This window comes from Ctenopharyngodon idella, chromosome 2 (genome assembly GCF_019924925.1).
Source record: "Ctenopharyngodon idella isolate HZGC_01 chromosome 2, HZGC01, whole genome shotgun sequence".
NCBI classification, from domain to species: Eukaryota; Metazoa; Chordata; class Actinopteri; order Cypriniformes; family Xenocyprididae; genus Ctenopharyngodon; species Ctenopharyngodon idella.
The window spans coordinates 40995052-41009002 of record NC_067221.1 but is presented as its reverse complement, the minus strand read 5'-3'; the positions used below and the strand labels follow the sequence as shown (position 1 = coordinate 41009002).

Here is a 13951-nt window from a genome sequence, read left to right as displayed (position 1 = left end):
TAAATTATAATGTATCATCAAAATGTTGCGATCAATAAATAAACATACTTGAATGCATAATTAAGGTGTGATGCACTTATTTAATGTAAAATGAAGAATGACGCAAAATATTACATGAAATATACCCTGAAATTTGATATTCTGAACAAAATTAAATGAATAAATAATAATAAATCATGAAATTGTTGTAATAAAAAAAAAATTAAATGAGTATTCATTGCATTTTTTTATTTCTTGATTTCAACATTTTATATTTAATGATTTCAATAAATATTCTATATTTTGCCCTTATATTTTGTAGTTGCAATCGTAAAGATTTTCAAGATGGTTTACATGTGTTGAGAATGAAAACACAACACTGAAAGTGTTCAAATGAAGAGCTTCAGATACAGTAAAATGAAAACACATTCATACTGTTCATCTCTGGACAGCCCAGAGAGCAATGCTTGTTTTTAATAAAACAAAAGTTACATAGATACAGCAATATAAAATAACAGGCTCTTGCCATCAGTTTTAAAATAAGTTAGTACTTCGTTATGTTATTTACAAAATTCGTCTACTGGCTGAAGCCATATCTACGTATGACGCTATTTACAGTTCTATACACACACATCTTCATTCCAACTGGAGATGCTGCAAAGAGAAAGAGGAAACAACTGATAAGAAAAACATCTTCATAATGAGGTAGGTCATGCTTATGTGTATTAAAGGATAGAGATTCTTACCTATAAGGCATTATTGAGCAGCGAGTTTTGAATGTCTTCATAAACTTGGTTATAGAGCTCCTCTTTCGATTTCATCCCATCCAGATATTCTGCAGATACAGATGTGAGTTAGAGATTACAGAAATGTGTCGTGAATGCCATTTCACCACTAGTGTAAGACTTACTGATATGTAGGCTGCTGTTTTCCATCTCTATCCTGTGTTTCAAGTACATTGGCCACACGTGGCCATCAAACAGACCGGGAGGGTCAGGAACGGTGTACGATCTTGTACTGAAAGGGAGGAGATGGATTTGTTAGAAAAATCATCGACCAAACCATCTGCAAACATCAGAAATAACCCTCACCTTCTTCTCCTTTTGCACTCCTCATATGGAATGGTCACATAGAAGCACTTGTTGTAGACGTCGAGCAAAGGCCTGGAGGTGGAAACAAAACGAAAACCATCAACAGTCAAATCTTTATGTTTATCAAGTCAATAAGCCTTCAGTGAAAAAACACCTACTTGTAGTTATAGAGAAGAAATCCCTCTATAATGAGTATGTGGATCTCACGCTCCGGGTCCGAGCCGTCGGATGTGGCGGAAACGGTCACGCCATGGGAGCGAGCAAACTTCACCGGGTTCTCCATCCATCCTTTAACCGTGTTCACCATCGCATCCATGTCCAAGGAGGTAATCACTGCACACGGGAGACAAAAAAGAGAAGGCGTGTCTCACATGCTAGGATAATGGAAACATTAAAGTAATGCATTAAAAATGTTTTCTCTTCTTTTAAATTATTGTCCTTTCTCCTTTTTAGGGATGTTAATAATTAATATTATAGCTGTGAGTCAAATTTACACTAGCAGTCTAAGGTTTGGACACACTTATTCTTCTTAATCTGTTTATAAAATGCTTTTTAAGAGTACACTCTAAAAAATGCTGGGTTAAAAACAACCCATGTTGGGTTGAAAATGGACAAACCCTGCAACTGGGTTGTTTTGACCCAGCAGTTGGGTTAAATGTTTGCCCAATGTGCTGGGCAGTTTTATTTAACTCAACTATTGTTTAAAAGTTACTATATGTCTGGCTTAAAATGAACCCAAAATAGGTTGGAAATTAAAAATCAGACACATAATTACTAGAGGCAACAATTGTTGAGTTAAAACAACCCAATCGCTGGGTTTGTCCATTTTCCACCCAACTTGGGTTGTTTTTAACCCAGCATTTTTTAGAGTGTTTGATGAAAACATAACTTTGGTTGATGAATGTTCAAAATGGGCTCTTAAAAATAAAGGCTCTTTATTGGCATTATTGGTTCCAAAAAGAACTTTTAACATCAATGGAACCTTTTTAACGCACAAAAAGTTCTTTATAGTGGAAAAACGTTCTTAAAGTTTTTCAATCTGAGAAAAAATGGTTCTTTTAAAAACTATTAATAAACTAAAAATACATTTTTAGGTGTGTCCAAACTTTTGACGTGCAATGTAAGACAAAGAGTTCTGCTGGGTTTTAGGTTTACGTTACAGAAAAGCAAACATCAGAATGTTTATGGAAAGGTGGGAATACATTACTGTTTCTCTTCCCACAGCGAAAGCCACTCTTACCATCCCATTGTTTAAAGCCGTCCTCCCCGAACTCTATTTGATCTTGGGGCTGCAATAACAGTGACCAATAAAACAAAAAGGTGTAGATCGCTCAGGCAGTGCTGGTCCCACCTGGACATGTGACGCCAAGCACTCAGGCTATAACTTGGGGGGGCATAATTAACTTAATTTGGTTGCAATGCACTAAATGTGCACTTCGTTGGGCTGAATTATCTTTATAATGCGATTCTTGAGAGGCTCCTTAGTGTAGAAGAGCCTCTAATGACAGTTAGGAATGTGTGATGCACTTAAGAGGTGTTATAAAATATGGGCGCTTGGAGAGCGTTTGGTGTGGTGAAGGCTTGCCAGATCCTCTTGCATGCCATAGAATGATAAATGCATGACCAAGAGAATCATATTAGTGGAGTTTAATGCTGCAAATGAATGCCTGCTCAGCTGTACACCTCAAACGGCATTCATTTGTTGTGTCTTTGAGGTTGGCTGTCCAGGAGAACACCAGCATATGGAACCAACAATATGGACAATGGATCCATAAAATACAATATATGATTAAGTCCTATGTCTTTACCTTTTCCGTCCCTTGTCATTAATTCTGTTTATGTTGGTCTATAGCCTATATCTACACAGTAAATATGAAGTATTTGGACACTTAAATCAAACTTAAAATGCATGAAATTAATTGCATTTGATATGTTACAATGCAATAACATTCATACATTCTTAAGTGTGGCATAAATGTCTAAATATTTCTAGGGGCCACAGTATATATACTAAGCAGTAGTAAAAAGTGTAATTTAACAACATACCTTGAAAAAATCATCTTGATGTACCACACAACAGTTTGGTAGGTTCTTTATGAGTCTTCCAGTCAAAGTTGTCTTGCCTCCATTTGTCACACTGTAATAGACGCATTACACACACATATTAAACGATTAGATCACACAACAGATGTTCAATATAGTGATATTGTGCATTACTCACCCCCCTATTCCAATAATAAACTTCATTCTGATCCTTTTTGTTCTTGGTCTTCGCGGTAGGACACTAGCAAAGGAATATCTTCCTTTAATTGCCAATACGGTCGGGAATGCTTTCAATCTATCTCCTTCCCCTCTCTTTACTATTTCATTGATGGACTAGGCTTTCGCCTCGTTATATAGGCGGCTCGGCTTTGCGTCACGGAGACGCGGATCGCTTGCGCTCTCTGGGAACCAATCAGCGATGGAGTCGTCTTGCTAATTTGCATACTGGCACAGTTCCACTGCCGCACCTGTCGCTTTTCGTCTGTCAGCAGGTCGCGCGCGCGGTGGGGGCAGATCGAGCACTGCGCGGCTCCGAGGGTCAATTAAAGAGTGGAAATATACCATGAAATCACGCCAACTAACACACTTTGTGTTTAACACACATGACCACCGAAATGATGACGTGAATGAACACAGGTAAAGGAATAAACACTTCATTTACACAACGAACCGTTTACAGACGAGTCACAATGTAGTAACGGTGTAAATTAGAGCGATTTTACCGTGATTTCACTTCACAAACCCATTTCTTGTGGTTACAATGGAGGTTTTATAGTCACAATGTAATAATAAAGTCTAAAGGTGTAAATTAAAGCGATTTTACAGTGATTTCACAGGTTAACCATGGTTTTATTATAGTAAAAGTGTAGTAACCATGTTTTTCTGACGGAATGATTACCGTACAACCAGTTTTACTACAAACAAGCTACCATGGTTAGTGTAGTGAAACCATGGTTAATTTGTGGTTACTAAAAGTTATAAATAGTAAATACTATCGTGTTTTTGAACCATACTATGGTAAATTGTAGTATACTGTATATATTATAGTATTTACAACACTTTGTTAAGGAATCCTACAGCATACTGTAGTATTAACTATAGTGAACTGATAAACTGTAATAAATACTGTAGTATACTTTAGTTTTTACTACAGTAAACTAGTGTAATGTAGTATAATATACCCTATAGTTGTAGAAAACCTAGTACAGTATTGGGTAATTTGTTTATATTAGGCTACTATAGTTGTTATATTATAAATTAATTCAGGTACTTTACTATAGTATGGTTCAAAAACACTATAGTATTTTACTATAAATTACTATAGTATTTCTTCATGTAGTAACCATGGTACAGTAGTGGAAAACTGACAAAAACACAATGTTTATGGGTCAAAAATGTATGCATACTGTTAATGTAAATGATTATTAAATCCCATAATCAATGCAGTCAATTGCTGTTATTATTAAACCTCTATTAAAACAGACTACCACTAAAATAAATAACCCATTAAACACAATTACGCTGAAGATTGATCATTTTTATCACTGATAATTATATGATATGTCACGATATGTAACCTGAACACCCCTAACCATCATTATTTAAAATAGGCTAATAATTATGGTGATATTATTTACAATAAAAATGTTTTTTTGAATTTGTCCTCAAACAAGTGCTGTGACATGAAATATACATTCTTAGTATGCAGTATGTCTTCAGTATGTGTACTTTTGTCTGTATGCTCATCTTCCCACATCATTTCAGCTCATTTTACTCTGTGAACTCCAGTCTGGCCAGAATCCCACATGTGATCATTTAGTTTCAACATCAAGAAATGGTTGATCCTGATGTTTGAAACTGCAGAGAAAGTGTTGACTGTAAGAACTTTTGTTAGAGCATTTTATGAATTATTTATATTTGCTAGTATGCATTTAGTTTGGATGCTTGTTAATTATTATGGTCACACACTCTCCACATGAATGGAAGCGAGATCACAGAGCCAAATGTTAAATAAAGACAGACAGGCTCGTGGTATCAGAGCATGTTTCCTCTAATGATACTTGACCATCCCGATTAAATTGTTTCCAATTACTTGACTTGTCTTCTTGGCACAGTGTGAGTGAACTTTTCTCCCAGCTTGAGGTGAAGCTCTCAGTGGACGAGGCCACGGCGCTATATTTGGCATGATGTCTACATGTGACCATTCATCACGGTACAAATGCTTCTGACGCAACAAACATACATACCATGCTCTGTTCCAGTCCTTACCTAGACATTATCAAAATGCATAATGAAGCTACCTATTATTTTAGCCAAATATAATGCAGCATCACACATATCCTCTGCATATATAAACAGGAAGGCATCAAAACAGGTTATTTGTTTTTGGAACCAAAACTGTCATTATTCATCGTCTTGATCTTAATAAAACTAAATCATGTTCAGAGTCCAAGTGTCCATGATAATACTAACATTTCACTTCCTTTTATGACTATTGCAACATTTAATATTCTAACATACTGTATTCAAGTTACAATGCTTTATCTTTCAGTCATTCATAATTATCAGTCATCTGAGCTGAACTTCAGTTTTTATCATCGTAAAACTCATGTCATCGCTCCTGAGAAATATAAACACAAATATAAAACACTTTGATTATTTTTATGATTCAATAAACGACACGAGTCACACAAGTTTCCTTTTATGTCAGTAAACAAACATGTAAAAGTGTACAGTGTGTACTGATAACAATAATCACGTTCAGTGGTATAAAGACCTCGAGTAGGTATATATTTTAATACTATACTTCAGTAATATTTTAAGAAGTTTGTATTTTAAACTGAATATTTCCAATGCAAAAATCACTCTTTTTACTCTTTACTGCTAATTTAATTAGAGCTTCAAAGAACAAAGTACATATTTAACAGGTTATAATGTCTTCATTTTTTTCTCTTTAATATATATATATATATATATATATATTAGTTCTTTCTGGTTCTCGAATCTGATTGGCTGATAGCTGTGCAATATTCTAGTGATAACAGCACTCCTACCTTTTCACCGTTTGTATCACTCCATTTGAAGCGACTGATTGTAATGTACTCACTGTAATTTTTTACAAATTCTACACTTGTTGCACCATGAACTGTAGTTTTAAGAGTTTTTTAGATGAGAATGTAGTTGTTTAGACCTGAAATATGTGATGCATGTCATCATAGCGCCTATTTTATAATTTGTTTAGACGTTTTCAGAGATGCGAGCCCCAGGCCGTCAGCGGCCGCTCAGTGCTCGTGTACCTGCTGAGAACAGCTTCATCTCAGCCAGTGCTTTGGGGATTTGGCTCTAATAGTGGTTAAACATGAGATATAATTCATTTTGGGTACATAAAACGGGCAATAATTGGTCGTATTAATATACTGGGCTGTGTTAAATTTAATAATTTAATATTAAGGCTATATTTCCTTTAGAGCACTGCTTTTGTATGTTTGACTGAATTATACAATTTTGTTTATTTCCTATTGTCATTTACAATGGCTATTGTTGTCAATTTAAATATTGTTGTTCAATAAATATTATTTTATATAAATAATATGTTGTATTTGGTATTGAGAAAGGGTCCATTAATGTGTAATATGGATTGAGTGGCAAACTTGTGAAGATAGATATATATAGTAGTTTTTGTAGTGTTTAAATGTAGGTATTGGGTAAGGATTAAGGGATGTAGAATAAGGTCATGCAGAATAAGGCATTAAATACTATAGTGTTATTGAACCATACTATAGTAAATTGTAGCGTACTGAATATATTATAGTATTTATGACACTTTGTTAATGAATGCTACAGCATACTGTGCTTTATAAGTACTAATAAACAGCCAATATACTAGTAATATACAAGCTAATAAGCAACTAGTTAAAAGTGAGAATTGAATCCTAAAATAAAGTGTTACCATATCTATTTTTTAAAATAAAGAATAAAAAGTACTGTAACAAATGTATTGCTCATTGTTAGTTAATGCATTAATGACACATTATTGTAAAGTGTTCCTCAAATGTGTTTCTTTGACTAAAAACATTGACTCAACACTTATTCTTTTGCTAATTTTGTGTACTTTCTACAGCTCAGCATGAATAGAGATGAACAGGAAACAGCTAACAGCCTTTGTTAACTAGGTCAAAGGCATATATCTTTAAAAATTATTATTGTTTCTCCAACATGACATGAGATTACGGACTCCGTGAGGTGATGGGAGCTTAGGTTGCATTTGTTTATGATTTGTTTGTGACATTCAGACATCAGATATATTATGAGTCATTCCAGAATCTCATGACTCACCTCATTCCTGACCTATGAACAGTTCACAACAGAGGCCTGCTGGGACACGCGTGACTGTCCATACAAGAACGCTGTTATTGAATTAAACACCAAATCCTGATGGTCTATATCTGGCCTGAGAGTAATGCAAGCGGAAACTGGAAAATACAAGACTTGACAGTTATATTTACCTTTTATTAGTCATCACATCATCAATGTTAGCACTTATTGCACATCATATGATACAAATGATTTACACACAGTACACTGTTAAACAGTCTGATCATGTACATTATACAATAATGTGGCTGAAATGATCCCATCAAAATGCATTATGAGCACTTAGAAAATGGACTGTTCCAGTCCTGCATGCTGATTGGTCAATCCAGTGGAACGATGACACTAAATGAATGTGCTTTTATTGTCAATGTGAAATTATCAGGTAACACTTTACAATAAGGTCCCATTCGTTTAACTAACATTACAAGTGCAATTCATTTGTTATAATATTTATTAATCTTTGTTAATGTTAGTCAATCAAAATACAACTATTAGTTCATGTCAGCTCAAGTCCATTAAATAATATTAACAGATAGCGCTTTTGATTTTAATAATGTATTAGTAAATGTTGAAATTAACTAAGATTAATAAATGCTTTAGAAGTGTTGTTACAATTATTGTAAAGTGTTATTATAAGAACTCTGTATCTGATATGACAGAGTACCCATAAGGCATTATGAAGGGAGGGATAACAAGCTCCGCCTCTCGTGATGTCATCATGGGACGTCGGTGTTGGAAGCGCACAGAGTCTATGTACATGGATAACTTGTAGTGAATTCAGACGGCTCACTGAGATAATCGCTCATGTGTTCAGAGAATCATCCTATCATATTTCTACAGTATGCATATTGTGCACAGAATTTATTGCATACTGTGAATGAATACTGTATTCCACAATGCAATGCACTCAACTTGACCTTCAATTTCTTGTGTGTTGCATGAAAAGGAAATCATGTCGGCCATGATTTTTATCATCTTCTTGACTCTCAAAAGTTAAAACAGCATTAAAATGAGATTATAAATGGATGCTATTTGCTGAATAAAACATGCAATGCACTGCAAAATGATTTTCTTCCTCAGTATTTCAGTCTTGTTTTCCAGTACATATATTAACATTCTTGAATCAAGATACATTTACTGAAAAAGCAAAATGATTTGAGATATTAAGTCGTGGTTTTGAAAAATGTATCAAAAATTAGTAAGTTTATGCTTAAAACAAGAAGAAACATCTGTCAATGGGCTCAGAAAAATAAACTTCATTCAAAAGGAAAACAAGATTATTTTTCTGACCCCATTGGCAGATTTTTTAAAGCATAAACTCACTTCATTTTCACTTGCAATACTGAATATCTTAAGTCATTTTGCTTCTTCAGTAAATGTCTTGATTTAAGAATGTTTAGGGGTCAAAGATGCATCAAAACAATAAGTGTAATACAGCTCTGAATTGTTGTTGTTTTTCAATACATCAGAATGGGTCCTGTTTGATTTGTTTGTCTATTTCTGAGCAAAAATTAGATATACATTTTTACCATGATTTACAGAAGACACCCACTAAAATGTCATTCAGTGTAACAATCTTGTCAGGGATATTTACAACAAAAATCTATTTATGCCATATTAAAAATTACTTTTACCCCAAATGCTAATTACTAAACTTTGCCACTATCCTAGGGTTTGCTCTATTTGTCAGCAAAATTTTTTTACTGCAATAATAATGCAATAAAATTTAGTATGCTCACTTATTCTTTTAGATATTTTAATATGTACAGGTCAGAATAAGTATGTTGTTTCAATTTTTACATAAATACAAGTGTTACACTGAATGACAATGGAACATTATTTCACCCACATTTTGACAATTCGAAACCTTAAAAGTAGACGTTTTACTTGCATTTAAAGGGTTAGTTCACCCAAAAATGAAAATTCTGTCATTAATTACTCACCCTCATGTCGTTCCACACCCGTAAGACCTTCGTTCATCTTCAGAACACAAATTAAGATATTTTTGACAAAATCTGAGGGTATCTGATCCAGACATATGTAGCAACATCATTGCACCTTTTGACGTCCAGAAAGGTAGTTGAAAACATGGTTAAAATAGTTATCGTGACTATAGTGGTTCAACCTTAATGTTATGAAGCAACGATAATACTTCTTGTGTTCAAAAACAAAACAAATCGGTTCAAATTGTTGAATAAAGTCATTATTTTTGTTTTGTTTTTGCACACAAAAAGTATTCTCATCGCTTCATAACACTAAGGTTGAGCCATGTTGACTATTTTAACCATGTTTTTAACTACCTTTCTCTACGTCAAATGGTGCAATGTCGTTGCTGCCTATGTGTGGATCAGATACCCTCGGATTTCATCAAAAATATCTTAATTTGTGTTCTGAAGATAAACGAAGGTGTGGAACGACATGCGGGTGAGTAATTAATGACAGAAATTTCATTTTTGTGTGAACTAGCCCTTTAATGTGCTTTCTATGTATATAAAATCACTTTTGTAAATTTCTATTGATGCGGACATCGAAATGTCTTGGACCCTTAGATATTTGTTCTGAAAAACAAGACAAAAATTCTGATTAAGAAAATCATTGTGTGCGGTCATGTGACAACAGTGTAGCAGTATGAAGTGTTTATTTTTGCATACTGTTTCAAATACCGTTTAAAATATGTTCTAAGAACGTTCTCATTAAGTTCTGAAAGTTCACGAAAAGTTTTTTAAATGTTTTTAAAAAGTTTGTTGGTTACGTGAACATTCCATTTCATCATTCTTCAAACATTCTGAAAATGTTACTTTTGAATGTTCTCTGAACATTCCAAAACAAGTAGTAACATTTAAATGATGTATAAATGTTTTTGTGCTGATGTTTTAAGAACATTATTGAAGACCAGATAACTTTGAACTAACGTTCTATAAACAAATGTTTGTTCATAACATTGAGAGAACCTTGCCTGAACGTTTCCTGTCAGCAGGGCAGCAGTATGTTAGTATTGCATTCTGAATCCTTATTAAAGACACTGATTACAGTCGCAGTGAACATGAAGCCCAGCGTGACCTGCTGCACACAACCTTCACATTTACTCAGATATGTTTGAAAGTCAACATGAATGTCAAGTTCATGTAAACAAATCCTTATTATTGCTGAGAACTTTATCACATCAATGTTAACCAGCATTAAACACTGACTTGATTTTTAGAAAGGATGAATTAGCACAGCCCTAAACAATGACTGGATAATTATTCGGTGATTGGTTAACATGATAAATAAGGTTGTTTTCAATGACAATATGATTTCATGTTGACTTTAAACCTGTAAACTGCTGCATTATGTAACGGGCAGAATAGTTTTCCCATTGTGGAAGCGGTTGGCAGCTGTACTTGTTCAAACTGCCAAGTCAAGATATGATCCTGCTGGTATAAAACACACATCTGTACAACACAATGACTGCTACACAAGATGATTGAGTTTGCACAGATGTTCAGAAACAAAACAAGTATTAGAAAAGAGAGTCCGTGAGTGTTTGTTTTCTCTCTCGTTCACACTTACTCAGCTGCGGTCCGTCGTGAAGCGATCCAGGTCAAAGGTCAGGGTGAATGAATGGAAAAACTTGACTTGAGACTGAGATCAAAAACATCGTCATCGTTCTGCAGTGCTGATCAATCATGATTGTTCTTTAAAGGATCATCTTTGGAAAATGACATGCACAGATGAATCCCTGACTTCAGCTGTATCTGTGAATGAGAAGATATCATTCATGATCAGTGCGTTTATAATGATCACCTCTTTTAGATTTTTTTTCTTTTCTTTTTAATCAGCAGTTTTGCTTTCTAATCATGTGAATGCGTGATCTATCTATCTATCTATCTATCTATCTATCTATTCATCCATCATCCACCTATCTATCTATCTATCTATCTATCTATCTATCTATCTATTCATTCATCCATCCATCCACCTATCTATCTATTCATCCATTCATCCATCCATCCATCCATCCATTGTTCTATCTACCCATCATTCTATCTATCTATCTATCTATCTATCTATCGTTCTATCCATCCATCCGTCTGTCCGTCCGTCCATTCATCCAATCTAATAATGCCAAAACATAATTACATTTCTTAAAAAATAATATATATATATATTATTTTTGTGTGAAGTGTTCATGTTCATCACAGTTTTCGTGAGATTCCTGTATTATCTATGATCAACATCTTGTGCATCATCATCATCATCATCATCATAACCACAGTGATTAATTAAACAAAACACGACATCTCATTAATGGGCTATAACACTAGTTGTGCGTTTGTTTCCTCTGCAGCGTTTGATTGGTCAAGCAGACGGTGGAACGGGAGAATATGCCATCTGCACATACTAGACATATCAGACGAGTCACAGGGGCACAGAGTGAAGTGCCACCCCTCACAGCGGGTACAGCGAGATAGATATACCGCCGACCTGTGAGCGTGACAGGAGACGCGGCCAAAAATAAATCAGAGCGGATGGAGGAGAGACGAGTAAGCGAACAGAGAGAGAGAGAGAGAGAGAGAGTGAGTTAACATTACAAGAAAAAGGGAGAAAGACAGTGTTGGGGAGGCTATTTAAAACTAATCCTATTGTAGTTAAACTGCACTATAAATGTAGCTAGCTATACTGAAGCTGTTTTAAGGCTTATATCTTTGTAAATAAATTTTTCTGGTACAAAAACAGTAAGGTCATTCATATTCATGAATGCAAATATTTTTAATGACGCAGATCTATTTTAAGCTTGTCATGTTTTGGGAATCAGACAGTATTAATAATGCATAAAGTATGTGTTGCATTCTCAGTGTTGTCATAGGGGGCGCTACAGGAGCCAGTATTGTTAACTGTCTTCTTCTATGGTCAGTTTTCTTTTTTCTTTTAAACTACTGTTTAAAAGAATCTTGCTTGATTATTATACATGTATATATAATATATTTAATATATTTTATATGAAATATAAAATATATATTAAACATAATAAAATATTTATATACATAATAATTTGAATTATATATATAGTATATATTTTATATTAAATATAAAATTTAAATTAAACATAAATTATATATTAAATATTGATCAAATATTTCAATATTTAATATATTTACATTTCAAGTCATCTGAGTTTATACAAAAAAGCTTCAGAAGAACTGACAGAAATTTAAGTCATTATTAACTGAAAATCTTCCATTTTGCTGTCGCTCTCAAATCAAACATGGCCGCTGCACTTCACGTCACGTCAGAGCGGACGTCAATGACACTGTCATTAGTTTTCGCAGGTCTCATGACCAAACCTGACATAAATTTCAGTCTGAGTCATATAGACCACCTTTATGGTGTTTGTCCTTGACACTGATGGTTGCAAACAATTGTGGATTATATGGAAATGAGCTGCAAGATTAAAGGAGTAAGAGTAAATAATTACAAAATTTTCAACTATCCCTTTCAGTTACTCCTCAACACTGAAGAAAGATGCACACGAGGGTCGATAACCCAATGCCCCACGGGATATTGCCCTTGCACCGGTCAGTAGTCTGGTCAAAAATAGCAGTGATCGGGGCAGGGACGGTGCGGCTGCTGTTCTGACGAGCGCAGCAGATGTGCTTTATGTAACAAGTGGCGCAACGGAGCTTTTGAAATGTTCCGACCCGGAGAGATGAGATGCTACTCCTCTCGCCATTCAAAGACGGCCTGGAGTTCCCCAAATATGGCATATCATCCAGAGGGCATTAAACCCTCCTAGCCGGCTACTGTTACTGTTACAGTCAGCTGTTTGCTCTCTTACCCATTGAGACGCGTCAGGGACAGGCCTCTGCAGCCACTGAGGGCGGCCTGCCAAATAATACACCAATCAGAATTAGATTCAAAACAAATACTGTAAATGCACGTTAAACAATCACAGCAGATTTCTTTGCATTTGACATAAACATGAAACAATGTTTGCAACACATTTAACTTTTCAAAAAATAACTGGCAACAATGATTTGTGAGCAATCAGACCATGGACGTGCATTAAAGAAGTAAAGTAAAATTTTGACTGCATCTTGACTTTAACACTGAGTTAAAAAATATAAATGCATGATGCATTCTCAATAAGCTTTTGCAGTTAATGCAGTAACCTTGAAATATAAGTCTCTCTGATACAGACAGATCATGTGACGGGTGCATCCCAATTTGCACACTATCCATCATAATTAGTATGCGAGATAAAAATCAATCATGTTGAAAATGTCAAAGGTGCTCAGACAGGTTAACTATTTGCAGTGAAATTTAATATTACCCATAATCTCTTGTACTGACAATTCTGGTTTCTGATGACAACATCAGTACTTAACTCTGAACTCTAAAATTGAATAATAATGAGGTTTAGGTAATTAATTTAATTTCTAACTAATACATGCATATAGTATTTGACAATGTATGTCTGTAGT

At 34.6% G+C, this 13951-nt stretch overlaps 2 protein-coding genes across 5 annotated transcripts in view; both read right to left on the bottom strand.

The window, feature by feature from the left end:
• Positions 1-411: 411 nt before the first annotated feature.
• nmrk2 (nicotinamide riboside kinase 2) lies at positions 412-3438 on the bottom strand. Of its 2 annotated transcripts, XM_051876133.1 has the most exons (8): positions 3292-3438; positions 3117-3207; positions 2311-2359; positions 1229-1403; positions 1071-1142; positions 890-996; positions 726-814; positions 412-633 (listed from the first exon to the last, which is right to left on the bottom strand). In XM_051876133.1, exons 1-7 carry the CDS (start codon positions 3315-3317, stop codon positions 726-728), a joined length of 609 nt encoding a protein of 202 aa, XP_051732093.1. In that variant the 5' UTR covers positions 3318-3438; the 3' UTR covers positions 412-633. The 2 variants fall into 2 exon arrangements, with proteins under 2 accessions (XP_051732093.1, XP_051732100.1); XM_051876140.1 differs by lacking the exon at positions 2311-2359 and having other exon boundaries at positions 3292-3349.
• A 6801-nt stretch (positions 3439-10239) lies between these two features.
• The window catches only part of atcayb (ATCAY kinesin light chain interacting caytaxin b), a 45865-nt gene continuing 42153 nt past the window's right edge, over positions 10240-13951 (bottom strand). For all 3 annotated transcript variants that reach the window (XM_051875133.1, XM_051875142.1, XM_051875150.1), the window contains 2 exons: positions 13306-13352; positions 10240-11224 (listed from right to left, as the gene is read on the bottom strand). In XM_051875133.1, the coding sequence (XP_051731093.1) occupies positions 13319-13352 (34 nt within the window). In that variant the 3' untranslated portion in view covers positions 10240-11224; positions 13306-13318. The remainder of the gene's footprint in view (positions 11225-13305; positions 13353-13951) is intronic.